The 19,151-nt window shown below is 45.8% G+C and overlaps 1 protein-coding gene across 1 annotated transcript in view; it reads right to left on the bottom strand.

Annotated features, from left to right (window-relative positions):
* Positions 1–17,335, bottom strand: part of ERGIC1 (endoplasmic reticulum-golgi intermediate compartment 1) — a 55,935-nt gene extending 38,600 nt beyond the window's left edge. The window contains exon 1 of the mRNA XM_082063694.1: positions 17,208–17,335. Within this exon, the coding sequence (XP_081919820.1) occupies positions 17,208–17,227 (20 nt within the window). The 5' untranslated portion in view covers positions 17,228–17,335. The remainder of the gene's footprint in view (positions 1–17,207) is intronic.
* Positions 17,336–19,151: the final 1,816 nt, after the last annotated feature.

Below are 19,151 nucleotides of genomic sequence, written 5' to 3'. Positions count from 1 at the left end.
ATAGGAAATATGCTGGATTCAGTAAAAACAGCAGCGTGTGCATACTATAAAAGGAAGATTGTTCTTACAATGAGAAATATTTACTAGGATGAAAATGATGACCCGTCACAGGGTGAAAAAAAAATAATTTAGCTTTTTAAAGAACTCAGTGGAAAGTTGATGTCATGGCAGAGTTCCCGCCTCCAACTGCCATTTTAATCACGTAACTAACACCCAAATCCCACAAATTAAGTTTTACACAGCTAAGATTAGGCAAAGACACTAAAGAAAGCGATCGACGGCTCCCAGACACATTTATCGCTTGGCTTTAAGCGCTTAAAATGCAGCCCACCCGCTCCGGGCTGCTGTGCTTCCCATCTCTTCTACCACAACGTCACATTCCGTCTCTCTTTACTCCCGTGACACACATCTAAAAAGGGCTTTAAGCAAGTCTCAGGCTCTGATTTGCCTGGAGTTATGAGAACTCTTGGGTCTATATGCAGAGGCTCAAACCTCCCTGCGAGCGCAGTGCAGCACGTTTGCAGCAGAGAGGCCCTTCACGCACTGTACGGATCCCTTAATGCACGAGCACAGTGAGCGTATGCGGCTCGCCGGGCAAGGAACACCAAGCAAACAGGATCCCAGCCCGGAACCTGCTGTCCCGACGCACGTCCAAGAGTACTGAACAGCTCAGGAGGGCTGCATAAAGTTTGAACGGCTTCGTTTTGTAGAATTAACACATTTTTAGGTAAGGACAGACACTAAGGAATAACAGAATCAAGAGTGGACAACGTATGCAGAAGAGGCAAGAAGAGCAGACTGGACGGGTGGGAGAAAGGAGGAGATCTCAGCTGAGATCTTACGGATGAACGCAGAAGCTTGAAGGACGACATCCACAATCTGCTTCAAGCAGCAGAAGGGAAGGCAAGCGGGGGACGTGTATTTAAGCTTGCAGAAGGACGCTGAAATGATCAAAACAATGTGGACAGCAAGGGAATGGAACGAGACAGGTTTGGAACGAGAAACAAACACTGCTGGCTGGCTTCTGCTCACCAGCACGTGATACCAGTGAGTCCAAGAGACTCCCAAAGCAAAAGCAAAAGGACTGGGTATGCGCACATATCCTGGGAGAACATGTATCTGCTTGGAAAATACATGCTCTGGATTAGGAGGATAAAAGAAAAATACTCTTCAGGCATCTTCCCATAAAGCATTTGATACTGGCCACAGCTTGAGAAAGTACAATTTATTAAGTCAGAACCAGGATGGTGAAAACAGGAGTTGGCTTTACGCATTCAGAGAAGGGCAAGTTTGAAGCCCAAAAGGACAGCAAGACACTAAACCTGGAAGAGAATGACAAGATGCTGACATGGCCAGAGACCAGGGCTATCTTGTTAACTCTGATTTAAACTCTGAGTTAAAAGAAAATAACAATTGCAGAGGATTCAATGACAGCTTGAAAAGTATGTTTGTGAGGCACAAGAGATGTGAGATCCCAGCAGTAAGTAGAGGATGGAACCCCAAAGGTGGCCCTGTTAATTACATATAATTCTAACAAATCAGTAAATCGATCAAACTTCTGAAACAAATCTGTAAAGTTGACAAGGGCTATTGTAACAGTAGACCCTAAACCCCAAGAAATCATGAATCTGTGAAAGCCACAGCTCCTACGGGGGTTAAAAATCTGATTCACTTCTAGACTTCACTAGACAAATCCCTTTTGCCACCGGCTTCTTGCCTACATCACAGCGCTCAAAGCAGTTCCAGGGATCATTTACACTGTCCTGGGAAGAGAGAAGAATGAGGATTAGACACCACAGATGATTTGTAATGTATGAGGGAGGAGGCCGTGGAGTCTACGCATGGTGAAGGGGAACAGGTTTTACTTGCCCTTGGGTCAGATGTTCCTGCAAAGCACCTGCAGGAAAAATTCCAAGAAGCCTCCAGGTTCCTGAGGCGTTGGTCACCTGCGAGAATATTCGTACCCTGGAAACAGAGAGGAACCTCGTGCTCTATATATTGCAAAACCGCCCTACAGATTTCTGATACCGGCACATTGGAAGCAGTGGAAGGTATTAGTAACGGCTGGAGGAAGACGGGACGTTCAGGGAGGTGACACCAGCCAGCTCAGAACGCAGCACAACACACTGTACCGCGCTGTAATATCCACGCGGGTCGTCTTGCAGTCATATGCAAAACGACCATGAGAAACGAGGGTGTAGATTTACAGCATGTTCGCTGCGTTGCAGCAGCTCCTGAGTGAACTCTCTCCCCCTGCGGTACCGTGCAGCAGGTTATCCTGCTTTCACAGGGATACGTTACTTTATGCTCACACAGCCTGTACGTGTAGTTTCCACAGGACAACCAGCACGGTACTTATATCTTGCTTTTGGCAACTTTCTTTGCTCAGAAAGGCAAGGCTTGTAAGGCTAAGGAGTAGCATTGAGTCCATCACCTGAACATGTCTGCAAAGTAGAAAAAACTCTTCCTCCAGGTCACAGAATCATAGAATCATTTCAGTTGGAAGCGTCCCTCAGGATCATTGAGTCCAACCATAACCTCACTCTGGCACTAACCCATGTCCCTAAGAACCTCGTCTAAACGCCTTTTAAACCCCTCCAGGGATGGTGACTCCAGCACTGCCCTGGGCAGCCTGTTCCAATGCCCCACAGCCCTCTCCAGGAAGTATTTTTTCCTAATATCCAATCTAAACCTCTCCTACATACCCTCATAAAGGAAGGGCTGGACCTTGCAATACCAAAATACAAAGCTAAAGAGAGAAATAGGCTGTCATCAGTATAACAAAGAAATTTCCTGACACATCTAGCATATCTATTGTCTTTTCTTTCAATGGAGAGAATGGTTGCAAACAAAGAAATAAAAAAAGGCTGTCTGGCCATGTCAGAGTTTCACAGGACCCAGTTTCCATAACTAACATCAGGGAATGCTGCAGTGCTTTTTTTCCCAATCCAACGCTGAGAGGACGTCATCAAAAACTTTCTCGGCTGCCTGTGGGGAATGTCAGCAAACTGGTCAAGCAGCCTTGTAAAGAGCAGCACAAGGATCATTCCATAGGTTCACACAGAGAGTTCGCAAATCTCAGCGTGATGACGTGAGGTCTGAGGCAGAACTCACTGATGCCAGGGGTGCAAGAGGCCTCTGAGAAACACGGAAAGCACGTCTGGTCCCATCTTAGTGCAGCTGCATGAGTGGACAGCGAGGGAACACTGCGGATGGGGCACAGCGGAGCCGAACCGACGCATGGCAGACTTCAACTGCCTGTAAGTGATGGGCTTCAAAAGCTGTATCTGGACTAATGTGGGCTGTTGCTACTCAAACATAGTTTTTTCTTCAGAGTGAATTACATGTTCTTCATGTTCACTTGTCAGGATGTCCCAGTGCCGCAGAAGGGATCGGAGTGTTTAGGAAGGCAGAGGCAGTGGTGCTCACCAAGCAGAGGCAACTTTAGGTCACATCCTTCTGAATTACACCTGACTCTTTAATTACTCCATGTAGACATCGGTGAATCCAGCCAACTAACTATTTCTATACAGCTGCTATTGAAGAGACGAATCATCCTGAACTTTGAGAAGGATGAATATTCCCTGGAGACACAGACATAACCTTGGGATTTGTCACCCTACACACTTCTATTCTTCCTCTTACTGGTTCCTATCTACCTTTTTTAACATTTCTGTTTTTTTGCGGTATTACAGATATAGAATTCAGAGATGGTTGGTTCAGCCACCTTTATTTGGTTCCCCACGGGAGCTATAGATCTGATGCAGCCAGACAACCAGCTCTTCCCACAAGATCCGTATAGCCGTATCTATTTTTAAGTTTGTCATTTCACGACAGAAGAGGTGCATTAGCAGTTCAGGAAACCAAGGCGGGTGTGAAGTGGGGAGAGAAGAATGAGCAACCTCAGCCCCACTTCAGGAAACACGTTGAAGTGCACGTGAAACGAGCTGAACGAGGCTCTGAAGAGTTTGCAACCAGTCCGCAGCTGGAGCCACCGCACGACTTGCTTTCCTCGTGTTCCTGCTGCTATTACCCACAGAAGAAGCATCCCTAGAGTGAGCAGAAGAGTTTATGGACTACGATTCGTTCAATACCTGCTGCTACTAAGGCTCTTAACACAGATACCACTTATAGTCGAGAATCCGGTGATTCACTTTGCATAAAATGCTTTATCACTTGTAAGAAGGACGTGGGAAGCGGGAAGGGACTCAGTCATGGTAAATATAAATTGGATTAAGTCCATCTGACATTCAAAGACAACCATGCACAAACAGACTCCGTTTTCTCTCTCCAGGAAAACTTTAGCAGGTTGGTGTTACAAAGGGGTGATAGAATTCTGTAACAACATCTGTCTCAGAAACTTTCTTCTGCCCCCCAAAATCAGTGTAGCTTGGAGGCAGAAGGGGAAAAAAAGAGACCATATTTGATATCTTCTATGGGACTTCACGGAACCAAAAGGAAGCTACAAAGAGACTGGTGTGGGCAAGATCATTGAGGCTGAAGACTAATGGCAAAAGGGAAACACCCTTCTCTGAGTTCCCGGTGGTATTTCCAGAGGAACCTTCCCCCCAAAGGCACGCTGCTTTGTGACAAGGAGCATTTGTAGCTTTGTCACCTGCTGACTGCTCAGGCAAAGAGATGTCCAGCGTCTAATCAAAGCATATAAGAGAAAACCTGCTTCCCCAACAGCTCGAGGCACCATGGGGTCTGTGCTCGCCAAAACGTTCTTGAGGTTTCATGAAGCAACTCGGCGCCAAGCTGAATTAAAACAGATTCTCAGGCTGTAGCTACTAGACTAAGATGGGAAGAAATGGCTGCCCCGGGACTTTATATCTCCTGGTGCTTCTTCAGTTGAGACAGACATTAAAAAAACAAGGTGCAAGTCGCTAAAGAAACCAGGAAAGCAGATAAAATACTCCAGTACTACTAGAAGAACAAAAGATTTTCAACCAAAAAAACCCCAACAACAACAAAAAAATCACTTAGCTAAGAGCTTAAAAAGAAAAAAAAAAAGTTGTTTAAAAGGCAGTGACTGCTCCTCTGTTTTCCTGGGTCACTGCTCTCAAATAATGACTTTGGGACAATTCATCCCCACTTTGCCAACAAAGCTGCCTGAACAGCCTTGGAGTGCTGGGCAGTAGCAGGTTAATTATGAAGCACAGCACCTGAGCAGCACTCAGCCCTGGGTGGCTGTTAACCCCTTCAGAGGTAAAATAAAATAAATAAAATAAAATAAAATAAAATAAAATAAAATAAAATAAAATAAAATAAAATAAAATAAAATAAAATAAAATAAAATAAAATAAAATAAAATACAAAACTGGCTTATACATCCGCCCAAGGCACACAGGTACCTGCGACACAGAGCTCACCCCTCTGGCTGTGCTCCTTCCTACCCAGCACGGTGCTCGCAGTAAGATCTTTAAAAGCAAAGTTGTTACTTTTGTATAATGGATAAAACTAAACCCACCAATTTAGTTTTCAAAGTGACTGCTCAAGCTGAGAGAACTATAAAAGCCGAACAAACAGCACAGCTGAGTTAGGTTTGCACACACAGTGCTTTCTGATTAACAAAAGACCACGGACTTACAAAATGCAAAATAAAATCCCAGGCACCTGTTTGAAGTTGTTGGGGGGACTTTTAATGTTCCCAGTTGTTAAAACCATCTCTAGAACTACTGTGAGCAGGTCCAGAGAGAAAAATATTAACCTCTTTGCTTGCTGAATTGATTTTATTCAAGAGTGGAACAGCACGCTGACTCCTGGGGTATGTGGAGATGGCCTGAAAGACAAGATACCCCACTCCATGTGCCTAACGACAGGATAATGGAAATAAGCAAAAGGGGGAAGAAGGTGGAGAACAGGTAGTATCTGGGACAAGGATGATAAAGGCACAAGTGGGGCAAGAGTGCCCTGGCAGACGGCTGGACAGGGGACACAGGAGAGCTCAGCAGCTCTGTGGGCTGGATTATGAGCAGAAGATGCCTGAAAGATGCTACAAAAAAAGGTCAGACCTGTTCTGACTAGAGGTTTGGAACAAGTCTCTGGAGTAGGAAAGCACGGGCCTGAGAGAAGATGCAACCCCTATGAGACCTTCAAACGACAGCACGAGGGACGCTGCCCGCACCACGGCCCCCGCGAAGCCGCGTCAGAACGCAGGAGAGTCTCCTTCAGGGACACTGCAAACATAATGCAAAGCAATTATAAGATTTACAGAGTCCAAATTCTGTCAGAACGAACTCTTTTGGGTTATTTTGTTTTAATTGGGGAAACATCAAGAACAGCATGTCTTTTTAAGTAAAATCTCTCTTTAAAAAAGCAGTGACTTGGAACTCCCTATGCATTTTCAACTTCTTATGGCCCTTGCTGTACTTATGCTGGACAAAAACCAGAATTTTGTTCCACAGATCTAGCAAAGAAAGAATTTCTACACACCAGTAAATTCACTCTTCAACAGTCCAAAGGAAGGAGAGGTGCCTTATTCTAACACCTTTCCCTAGACATGTATACAAAGCACTAATTTTTCTGGTTTTATGGAGAGTTTTAGTTCAAGATTTCATTCCTAAATCCTTTCTTTAGATCATGCTGCTCTTCTTCTCATGCAAAGACAAGCACAGCTCTGTGAGAACAATGAGCTCCTACACAACCCAGCACAGGTGAAAAGTAATGAGTCTCCTTCCAACAAAGTCACTGAAATCCATCACTGTGTTTTACAGCCAGGAAAACAATGGCAGGAAGTCAGCGGCCGAGGAGGAAAATCGGAATTACCGACTCAGGGTGATGCATTCTGCAATTCTTTGTTTAAATGAAATTTCTATGTTTCCTGTCTGCCAGGAGATGAGAACATAATGTGCAGAGAGCAGCTCGGGACAGCGTCTGTCTGGGGATGGGATGGGATGGGATGGGATGGGATGGGATGGGATGGGATGGGATGGGATGGGATGGGATGGGATGGGATACAGCAGCGGGAGCCAACAGACCCGAATTCTGTCCTGCTCCCAGCACTGACTCACTGTAGAATTCCTCTTCCAGTCAATTAAATGTTTCTTCTTCAGCGTCTTCATTTTGCAGACTGGCACCTGCTGACATTGCCCACCCTTCATCATATACACATGAAAACCCTGCAAATATATGAAGTATTACTGATCAAAGTTGCGACTTCTTTGAAGGCCTGTGTGAGGAAAGCTGGAGGAAGAAGAGTTTGTGAAAACAAACTGGACGTGCCCTGCAAGAGCTGAGCCTTGTTCAGTAATTGGGTTGTGCCCAGAGTGCAGCTTTATGAACGATCTTGATCAGGAATGTTTTCCCGAATTGGCAAACTTCAAAGCATGTGGAAAGTGAAATAAGTGATCCTGTTAATCTCAGTTTCACAGAAAATAAACAATGAATATACAAATACCAAAGCTTGGCCTTGAATGCAAGCTCAAGATGCAAATATAGATTTAAAGCAGGACTAATAAGCCAATGCTTGTAAATACCAAGCAGTTATTAAGACCTTTTATAAGATTAACACCTACGTAACAGCAGATAATATGCAAACATCATTAAGTAATCAGCTAGTCCTCATTTACACACAATAGCATATTAACACACATACTGCAGAAGCTGAGCTTTAATGGACAGACTCTCAAGGCTTCAAAATGGCATTGGAAACTGTTTAATCCCGAACTACTTTGACCAAGCTCCGATACACAAAGGACCGGACCAGGAGGGGATGGGGTTAATGGCATTTTAAACTAGTTTATCTCTACTGCAAGCAGGTGAAGGCTGCAATTTTCAGATTCTATACGAGTGACTTTCCACTCACACCACTTTGCGAAGCACGAGCCTCCACATACATTTTTTGACCTGCTGACTCTCCACGCTTTGAAGCCCGGGACTGAAATGCAGGAATGGGTTTCCTTGCCAGCCAGCTCCTCCCTTTTAATTCTAGTTCCAAGAACATAATGAAACTAAGAGAGGAAGTTTCTGAAACAAGGAGGAGTACTGAGAACAAGAAAACAAGGTTAGACAGGAGGGCTGTCATTCATTATATAATCCAGCCTTTGGCTGACTGGACATTTGGGAAAGGGGCGGCGATAACGTCAGAGGCACCGGCCTCTCCACCATGGTGCCCTTGGGTCTGCTCGTTCCTTAGCAGGTACAGGATTTCTATAGGAAAAAAAAAACCCACAGCCCATTTATTTCTAGGACAAGAGACTATGAATCCCCACAACACTTCAGAAAGAGGGCACAAAAATGAATACATTCTGCTTCGGCTTCAATGGATTTCTTTCCAAGGACCTAGTTCCAACCTCCCCAACTCCATTGTGCTGTCCTGCATAACACCTTTTTGTCAACCATGTTCTAAATCTTGTGCTCGTTTTCTCTCGGTACGTAAGAAGCTTGTTCTCTATTGCCCAGGAATACACAGCAATTGCTATTGCTGAAATAGGCCAAAAGTGTCAACTATTTTAGGCAGCACTCAAGTATGGAAGAGAGGGAGCAGTACATCACGGGGTTTTTTTCAAAATAAAAGTGTTAGGCTCAAACATATTTCAAAGGTAATTAGGAGGAGGAAAGTATTTACAATCTCGAATACTCAACGGTGGAGTCTTGCCAGCAAGCATATTATTTCCTTTTAGGCAGTGAAGCAGGTGTCAAAATGAAGGATGGAAGAGAAATGTATTTTTAATAAAGTGAGCAAACTATACTCTGCTTCATCAAAACAGGAGAAAAGTGTCATGAAGAAAAAATGTTCAAGTAAGGGGACTGGTATTTAAAGGGCTCCAGCCCTTCACTGGCCTGTGGGTAAGAGCGATGGTGCTTCTGAGCGCAGTGCTGTGTTCTGGATGAAACACACACGGCTGCTCCCCAAACTAAGCAAACTGTTCAGAGCCTTGAATGTCCCACATAAACTGTAATCCCTCCTGTTCTGGAGCCTTCATCGTCCTTAAGCTCTTCCTCTTGCAGCACCCCAGCACATCCCAGCACCTCCCGGCTGCTTCCTGCATCACTGTTCCTCGCCCATTCTCTCCTCTGTGAGCCCCTAGTCCTGCACATCTCCCCCTTGCCCAATTCCAGACCCGTCAGCTCAGGTTCCTCTGGCTCCATCGGCCGCCCACAGCTGCTGGTCCCTCCGCACACATCGAGTCCTGATCTCCACCAGACACTTCACAAAATTCCAACTCCGGCTGCAATTTCCAACAAATTACCTGCACGCAACTCAGAGCAAAACCAGGACACAGCTATGGAACAAAAGGGTTGTACCACAGTCTTTCTCATAGCTTCTAGGAATCACAAAGAGAATATTGCTGAACACGTGGAAACAAGATCTGCTAAGACTCAGCGTCAGAACCTTGTACGTTTTATTTGTGGATGCTGCTCTCTGAAAGGTTTGAGTCCCAGCTGCACTAGCACAGCACCCAAATCAGAAATGTGTACAAAGCAGCACGAACAAATACAACAGCTGGAGAAGAGAAGAAAAAAGGACGGCTGAAGAAAACAGCTCCGTTTTCATACCAGGCCAAGAAAAGCGCCCCAAGGAAAAACTGTTCAGCCACTGCTCTGCAAAATCAGTGAATAATCTGCCCTTGAAGCAAATCAGTAGCTGAGGCTCAGGAAGGGATCGCTACTTGCCTGAAGCTGAAAGGAGTTAAGAACAGCACAAGGGCATTCACTGCTGTATGCACACACAACACAGTCCTCCTTCAAAGCAATTTCTATAGGACAAAAGCCATTCTTAATACACAAGATTAAGGGGCAGAAAAACCATACCTTTTCAGACAGCATCCAGCAGCGATTCAATTATATTGTACTTTTTCAGCATTTAACCTGATAATATCAATAAACCTGCAGTGACCAGCTCAGATTCTCCTATTTATATTCCAGTCTAAGGAGATGAGAATTTCTGTCAATGCTTCTACAGCTCAGTCCTGTTTTCAGTTGTACATAACTGTATTAACTACAAGCAAGTGCAACTCGTGTCATTTGGCTTTCAAGTGAAGGTCCTGGTTTTGACTCAGTTTCCATGAAACATCCATATCGATGCCACCCCACTCCAAAAACGTGTCTGACACAGACCCAAGACAGAGCTGCAACTTGGACTTGGCGACCAGGTTTACCAGCGTTTGGTAGTTCAGATATAACGATACAACGCAGCAGCCAGACTGAGATTTCAGTTCAATAGGGTCACAGCTCATTTAGAGAGATGTGGAATCAAGTGAGGCTCCGAGACTTCACCTTTATCAGAAAACACAGTTATATTCACATTACTTGCCGTACTGGTGTTTTAGCAGACTCTCCAACCTCATTTCATTCACAACACACCACAGTCTACAGGAATGGACAGCAATTAGGGAAGCCAGTGATCTGCCTTAGGATATGACTGTTAAATACATACTCAGCAACCATGACTGCCTGAAATCCTGTTAGTAGAAATACATGCCTGTCTATATTAACATGGCATTTTGAAGGCTCTTCTACTAGATGCCAAATTTTCTGGCTTCTCTGGATTAAACTAGATACGCGTCATTGGGAAACATCCTTGAAAAATAACCAAACAAAGCAAACATCCAAACACACACAATTCAAATGCAGCCTCGCTGTTCATCCACTGAACTGCCCTCCCTACCTGTGTGTGTCTCCTGTGATCACTACTAAAACAATGCAACATTTCAGTGTAGGGAAGAGTTTGTAGATTGTGGCAAACTTGCAGTTAATAATTTTTTGGCAGAACAAGTTTTCCATTTTGGGGAGAGCTGGCTCAGCACAGGAATACCCAGACAACACTTCAGGGCTTGTGCTTGGATAGAAGACAAAAAACCCCAGATGATTCCACTATTGCTTCTCTCATTGCAAGACTATTCTTTCCTCACCACCTCCACCATTTGAATTACATGACTAAAAAAATGCACATGCACACTTCAAAACACAAGCTCAACAACTGCCACAGCTTCTCCCTCCACTGCTGGTATTGCTGCAACTCTGTTTACAGCGTGATTCAGTCGTTTTCACAGCCACGAACTATGATGGCATGGAGAAAGCATCTCTGTCATCAACGAGTGAACAAAGGAGGACAGTTAGCTCAGAGAGAACAATACAACATTTTCCTGCAAACCCAGACCTTAATTTTCCATACTTACTCAGGGAAAGTTTTCTATTCCAACTATATTTTAAAAGAAATAATGTCTTACGGAGACTTAGGAAGAAATATTTACACATATGCATGCTATGCACAATGAGTTATCTGGGGCATAAGCATCAATAGGCTCTGTCTGTACAGCTCTGCTGGCCCGTCCGCTGTGGCTGCAGAATAATTGCTCAGGTGCCCTCAAAGGGCCATTGTTGAAACCACGTTAGTCATGGTACTGCCTGGCACCAAAATCAACTCGGGAATTACGTAAGGTGGCGGCAATACCATTCACAGGGCTTGTTTACCAGCGACATTGCACAATGTGAAGTGGAACATGCTCGCCCGACGTGGCTGCAGCTCCAGATGAAAACGCGCTTGCGGAGTTACCAGGTGCTCTGAAGCCACCGGCAATCGCATCAGTAGCGAGAGAGAAGTCCAGGTCGCTGCAAAGGCAACTATCTTACCAACACAGAACAACGTCACAGCCACTAGGTATAAATGTTGGCTTTAATTTAAGAAGCGATGGCTACCAGCGCAATCACAGGCAGGATTTAAGATTTTGAACAAAACCATTGTACAAGTGGCAACGTCTACGGCTGTGGGAGCGAGTGTGACCACACACAGCTCAGTGCAGGGCACGTACAAACCTTTAGATGCCAATGCTGCACACACAGCCCTACACACCAGGGTGCACAAGAACCCGTACGAGCCGGCGTTGGCTCTTTATTCTCTCGTCTTCCCTTTATTCTCTCCCTTCCCTTCCCTGTGTTTCAGCCAAGAACACACCTACCCACTGCTATCAGCACCGTGTACCTTCTAGAGGAGCGGCACCATGAGCTCATTTGTTAAAATACATTCAACCAGCAGTTTTGCCAAATGAACCGGCATGTGTTAACGCATCTGTGATGGTTAAACAACGTGCGGGGAGAGTAAGCAGACACATGGAGTACAAAGCACTGCAATCTGACAAGGCTTCAAATTAAAACTCCTAAGCGAACATGTACATTTCCACTAAATTTTGATATTTATTAGGCAGTGCCAAAATATTATGTAGTCACCATTTCTGCTTAACTACTGGCAAATATTCCAAAACAGGAAGAACAAGTGCCATACAAGTTTAAGTGAGATCAGTGGGGTCACAGGAAGATTTTAAGTTGTGACCCTCACAAACCAGTAGAAAGAAAAACAGTATGATTACAAAAGGCAGCGTTGTTCCTTAGTTTTTAAGCTTGAAGACTAGAATAAAGCTATTTTCCTTAGGCTCACAAGTGAATGAGAAATTGTTGTCCAAGGAGTTGCTTAGTTCGGAAGAGATTTTTCTCCTTAGACTCCAAATCGCCTACAATCCACCGGTTTGCCCTCACTAATCCGGTCAGGAATCAAAGGAGGACAAGCAGAGCTCCCGGTGTTGCCGGAGCCGCCTGTGTCACTGGTTTCGCAACTGGGCCAGGTCAGGTGTCTTGAGCATCAGTTTGCCTATTTGCCATCCCAACTCAAACCAAACATACTGGCTCTCCTAACAGCAATAATGTTGGAATTGTGTCAGCTCCAGTTAAGACTGGACAATCTGATTTTAAAAGACATAAGGGAACCAAAGAAAAGACCTGCCCATGTCCCAAAACAAATATGTTGTTTGTATGTGAATCAGAATATCCACATAAAAAGTATTATTTATCACACACGTGCCAAGGACCAGCTGACTGTGGGGGCCCGTTGTACTGTGCAGATGGAATAAGAGTCTTTACTGAAAAGAACTGCCATTCTCAATCAGCATTTAAATCTAAATCCCTCCTAAGCCTTGCTCCTTTCCCACGACCTCCAAAATCCAGGTATAACGTACTGTTATTTCACTAGGTTATCAGGCTCTAAAGAAGAAAAACATAAAGAAAACCCACCCCAATGAAAACATCATGATGATCAGTGGGAAATAAATTCTGAATTTCTCAGTTAAATAGAAAAAAAAAGGATTAACAGATATTTGCCACTCTACGCCAAAAATGTGTCCAGGGCACAACTGAAAAATGCCCACAATTAGAACAAAAACTTGATTTCAGAGTGGTCTATTTTAGTTTTTCTCAGTCTCATCAGTAAAAGCTCTCAAAATAGTTCTGAAGTTTCAGCATCTGCTACAAAGCCACCGGTAACTCCTTCGTGCAAACAGGCAGATGCCAAGAAAAGCCACCAGACTGAGGAGCAATGTCTCCCTACACCACATCCAGTGTGCAGGAGTCATTTTGGCTTTATTTCTGTAATTCTCGACACCTGCGCAGCCTGAATTTCAGCGCTCACAGCTGAAGCTCAACCTCCCCGCCGACCCATCGCACAACACGTGAGCAACCTTCTGGCCCACAAGCACCGCTCAACATGACCCAGGCTTACAGTTTAATCTAATTACGATTTTAACCATCTCCAGATGCCGCAAGTACGCAGGTGGCATGGGGTCTTAAAGGCTCAAGGGGGAAATACCCTTTCAGCTCCAGCAACAAAATCCCCAGTTGAATAGGTAGGAAGCTGCTTTGCTGACACAAGTTCTAACAAACCAGGAGGGGAGGCAACAAGGGAAAACCTGTCTCTCTCTGGCAACCAAATAGGTTTTAAAAAATAAGAAAGAACCAGGCCTTGTGGAAATACAAACTGATTTAGCGGTTCTGCAGGAGGGCTGGTGTCTCGTGACGTGTTTAACAGACCTGTGCTGAAGGCTCCAATCTGGGAACTTGGTTCCTCACCAACATCACAGCAGGACTGTAGAGATTAGCGCAAAGGAAATGCTTTGAAAAATGAAAAGCATTAGGTAAGTACGAAGTATTATTAAAACCCTAAAGATACTTGGGACAGAATAATTATTATTCACTTGCAATTACTTTACTGTGACAATATTGTTTTATTTATAAATTAAATGCGTTTCATATTAGCAAAGAGGACCATCAATAAACCAAGAAAATCAAGGTAAAAAAGAAAGTACCACACAAAAAAAGCACAAGTAACAAAACAAGCTATTTCCATATCTGATACCAACCAACGTGCCTCAGACTCTGGCCCAAAGACAACTTCCATAAAACATATTCAAACACTTTGTGTTCATCTGTCTGGCCACATATGAACCCGTAAGTCCAGGAGATAGGAAACAGACTTAGTCAGGTGGATGGAAATGCTTTCTTTGACTTTTAGTTGGGGAAGAATAGGGACATTTTTGGTCACAGGCTGTTTTCATTACTTGTCACTCGTGTCTCTATGTTCTCCAGAGAAGCTTGTGGCCGTCTGGTCCTCCTACAGCTATTTTGTGTCCCAAACCTCCAGCTGCTCTACTCTGCCACTCTGTACAACTGACGTTGGCTGCCAATGTCCAGCCACTCTAAAATACCAAAAACAAAAGCTCTATTTGAGGGGAGAATGCAACAGAAAAACAACTTGCCTTCCCGAGCAGGGCAGCTAAGGACGGTGATTTCTTCAGACGCATTAGCGCACAGACCTGTGAAACTTGTGACAGAACACAATGTCTTTCCGTTTGGAACCTCTGAATTTTGGACTTCAGAAGACACGTGGGGCAATTTTTTAAGTTTCTTAACAATCTAACGATCCATAGGCATAACAGCCACTTTAAAGTGTGTGCTAAAGACAGAGCACCAAACTGTCCCTGTCACAGAGAACACCTGGTTGAAATCTCTGAATGAAAATCCTTGCGTGTTACATGATGGAAAACATCACTTCATTCAGAAACTTACTATAGGTGGTAACCTTATTTCTTTAAGAGTACTGTATTGTATGTTCTATAGTTGTCAGGAAGTAACAGTACTTTTTTTTTTTCATGTATGCATCATATTTTACCTATGACAGTAACATTTTCCAACCTCAACAGATTTGTTCCACTGACTGCACAATGAACAAAAACCACAACAGCTAAATGCAGCCTCTAACCTTTGTAAAAATTTTGGTCCTAAACTCTGTTCATGCTTCTAAAACAGGAAAGTGGTTTGTTACATGTGACTATAGTTTCCCTCTACCGTCAAATACAAAGTTCTTGTTATCAATGGTGGTCTCTTAAAAATTCAGCTTTGCAGAAAAGCTGAACTTCAGTAAGCTCATGTTATTTGAGAAGGTGCTTTGAAGTGTCTATTTCTAATCCTCCAACCTGAATGACAAAGAAGTTATTTGCAATTGTGAATCCTTATAATGCAGATCTGAACTGATGCCTCTGTGTTTTTGTGCCTCATTAACACAAACTTTGTTCCATTCCAAAGTGAAGCACTAGTGCTGTCTCTTAAGATGATCACCCTTGGTGAGCCGGTGTTTCCACATGCACATTCTGAGACCCAACAAAAATTACATCTTCAAAGACATCTGAAATAACATTTCGTTTATCTGCTATTACAAAGTGATAGCCACAACCCAGAATCCCTTATTTTTCATGTATTGTACAAGTCTGAAAAGGGACGGCAATGGGATGTGCAGCTGGCAGAATGTCTCCAAAGCTGAGAAGAATTTTTCTATCAAATTTTACACAAAAGCAGAAATGGGGCTCTTGGCCCTGGATCCCACATGATCCAGCAGATGCTGTTTCCAGCTTCAGCAAGTTTTCATTCAGAAGCAACTGCCTCCATGTTCACTAGTGCCCCATGGGTCACACACAAGAACCTGGTTACCCTGTATAAACGAGAGGCCTGGTTTAGAATTACAGCAAAAATACAACACACAACTTTTGTTCGAGAGAACCAAAGAATGGCAATTATCACCATTTCCCGCTGTCATCTCAAAGGGGTGCAGACATATGGTTTATGATGGTCCTACATGAGAAGCATGAACCATATCTCTCAACTCCCCCAAACGTATGCATTTTTTATTATAACGCTAATGCTCTAGTAAAAACTACATGAGAAGACCCATCTGTGTGTCTTCCCCATAGCACCTATGAATTCAGAAAGTTACAAATCATAGAATATCCTGAGCTGGAAGGGACCCACAAGGATCATGGAGTCTAACTCCTGTCCCTGCACAGGACAAGCCCGCAGTTCACGCCACGTGTCTGAGGATGTTGTCCAGTTTCTTCTTGAATACTTCTTGAATCCACAGTTGCTATTTCCGCTCCTTTTGAGCCAAGGGGATGTTTTTCCGTTGTTTCGATACCTGAAACTGACCGCGGCAGCACCCAGGGTACAGGGGCCAGACCCACAACTCACACCTGCCCTGAGTGCCCAAACCAAGGCTGGAGGCACCAGCACTGGTCACGGTCACCACCGAGCTCTGGAAGCTGCTGCGGGGGGTGAACAGATCCACGGCCTTCACCCCAACGCCCCTCTGAAGATGCTAAATTAACCTGTTCTGTGATTAAGTTACAAAAGACCTACCCATCATTCACCAATTGACGTGACCAATGCTTTCTGACCACCTGCAAAACGAGGGGATCTTTTTCAAGTTTTAGCTCCTTCTGCACGACAAGAGAAGATTACGTGATACGTTGTTTAGAAGCAGAGTGCTTAGTTAATATTTAACTAATAATTCATAGATGTTTCTAAGTGAGAAACTAAACGATTATAACATCATCAATTATTTCTTAGTATAGATGTACTGTATGTCAAAATTTCCAAAAATTGTAATGTATGTGTAATAATTATGTGAATATAAGCAAACACAAGAGCATCCATCTTTGGAGCACTGATGGAGGGTGATCCCCAGAGCTCTCCAGCGCTGATAAAATAAAGAATACCTGCTTAACAGTATAATTGACTCAGTTATTTCTCCGTTTCACCTCCCGCCCGGGGAAGCTCGAAACTCCACACACCCCTGGTGCTTTGCACAACGCCGTTATATAACAACAGGGCCGCCCGGTCTCCCACGGCCCTTCCCTGCCCAGACCTACTTGTGCACCCATCCATGCACCCCTCCCTCCCTCCCTCGGGCTCCACCTCGGTTCACGGCCCGGCCCGCTCCTCGCTGTCGCGGGGCGGCCTCACCCGAGCGGCTGCTCCCGGGCGGGGGGCGCCCAGCGCCGCCTGCGCCGCCTGCCCGGGCCGGGGGCGGCGGGCCCGCGGGAGGCCGGGCGGGGAGCGGCGGGCGAGGCCGGGCCCGCGGGGCGGGGGGGTCACCCGGCCGCACTCACCTCCTGAAGTCAAAGGGCATGTTGGTGGCGGGCGCCGGGCAGGCTGCGGGCCCCGCCGCCCCCGGCCCCGGCTCTCGCCTCGCTGCCGCCGGCTGCAGGGCCAGGAAGTGACGGGCCCCGGCGCCGCGCAGCACCAGCCCATTGGGCGGCTGGAGCTCGGCCGCTGCTTCCGCCGCCGGGTTACGGGCAGCGGCGGGAGCCGGGGTCCCCGGGTACCCGCGGCGCCGGGAGCGCCCCAGGGACCGCTGGTTGCTCAGAGCCCCGGGGGATCCCCTCAGCACCCCAAGGCACTGCCAGCCTGTGGTGGTCCCTCAGCCCCCGTGGCCCCGCCTGCCCGCTCAGCCCACCCGCCGCGTTCCCCGTGGGTGCCCCGCGGGTGTTCTCAGCACCTGTCCGGCCCTGGCAGCGCCTGCTGCCCCGCAGGGCTCCGGGGATACAGTCACAGAATCATTTCCGTTGGAAGCGTCCCTCAGGATCATCGAGTCCAACCATGACCTCGCTCCAGCACTAACCCATGTCTCTAAGAACCCCGTCTAAACGCCTTTTAAACCCCGCAGGGATGGTGACTCCAGCACTGCCCTGGGCAGCCTGTTCCAATGCCCCACAGCCCTCTCAGGGAATAATTTTTTCCTAATATCCAATCTGAACCTCCTTTGGCGCAACTTGAGGCCGTTTCCTCTTGTCCTGTCACTTGCTACTTGGATGCTGCTGCCCGTGTTAGTCAGGAGCTGCCTGCGGACACGACTGCAGTGGTTCAGGTGTTGTCGGGCATCTCTTGCACGCTCAGCATCGCAATAATAACAGCTTATGTTTGCGTCTGTGGCGGAGCCTTTTCTCTGTCTCGAGACAGAGTCAGGCTATGGTGACAGACTGGGGAAAGTCTCACACTTTAAAGTGCCAATAAAGGAAGGAGGAGCAGCCCTGCAGCCCTGGGACATGCAGCCCTGCAGCCTTGCGACATGCAGCCCTGCACCCCTGGGACATGCACCCCTGCGACATGCAGCCCTGCACCCCTGCGACATGCAGCCCTGCACCCCTGGGACATGCACCCCTGCGACATGCAGCCCTGCACCCCTGCGACATGCAGCCCTGCACCCCTGCGATATGCACCCCTGCGACATGCAGCCCTGCACACCTGCGACATGCAGCCCCCCACACCCTCCCCCGCAGAGGATGAACTCCTTCGGTGCCAGTGTGGTTCTTTTGTAAATCTTTCTGCATTTTTATTGAAGGCCAGGGAGTTAAAACAAGAAAAAGCTCCCCATTATTTAGGGGAGATGTTTCCACGGTCTTGCCGTTTTGCCTGAAGTACTAATGCTTTTGTCTGGCTGCATCTCTGCTGGGTTAAATGAAATGCACATGGCAAACTCCGCAACGCTCCACACACCAACCCAGGTCCCTCCCTTAAAATTATTGCCAACTAAGTGCATCAGTCAGGGACTTCTTGCTGCAGGTAAAGTGTGACCACTGCTGTATTAAGAAGAGCTGTCACTCACGGTGCACATTAGACTACAATGCAGGAATAAAATACAACTTGCCTTTCAAGTCTAAAAGCAGGGCAAGCAAATGAGGGAAATGACAGCAATCTGAATATGCTGCGTGCAACATACTGCTTTTCTAATTGATTCTGCAGCTTTCTTCCTCCTGCTGTCATCAGCACTGTACTTAAAAATTCACATATTTCAATTTTTTCCTTTGACCCAGAAACCAGGCCCATATCTGGATTAAAAAAAAAATCAAATTGAAACAAGCAAAGAAGAATTACCAAAGAGTCAGAGCTGTTAATCAATGCCATAGTCTTTCAAAGCAATAGAGAATAATTTAGGCTGGAATTACTCTAGACTGGAGGAATCCCCAGGGATGAGATAACAGGGCACAATCCCTCAGAAGCCCCCAGGGAATAGATAAAAATACCTAATTGGGTTTTTTGATCTCAGACATCTA

Source organism: Streptopelia decaocto (genome assembly GCF_964273445.1).
Source record: "Streptopelia decaocto genome assembly, chromosome: 12".
NCBI classification, from domain to species: Eukaryota; Metazoa; Chordata; class Aves; order Columbiformes; family Columbidae; genus Streptopelia; species Streptopelia decaocto.
The sequence above is the reverse complement of the archived record's forward strand: the minus strand, read 5'-3'. Positions and strand labels throughout refer to the sequence as shown.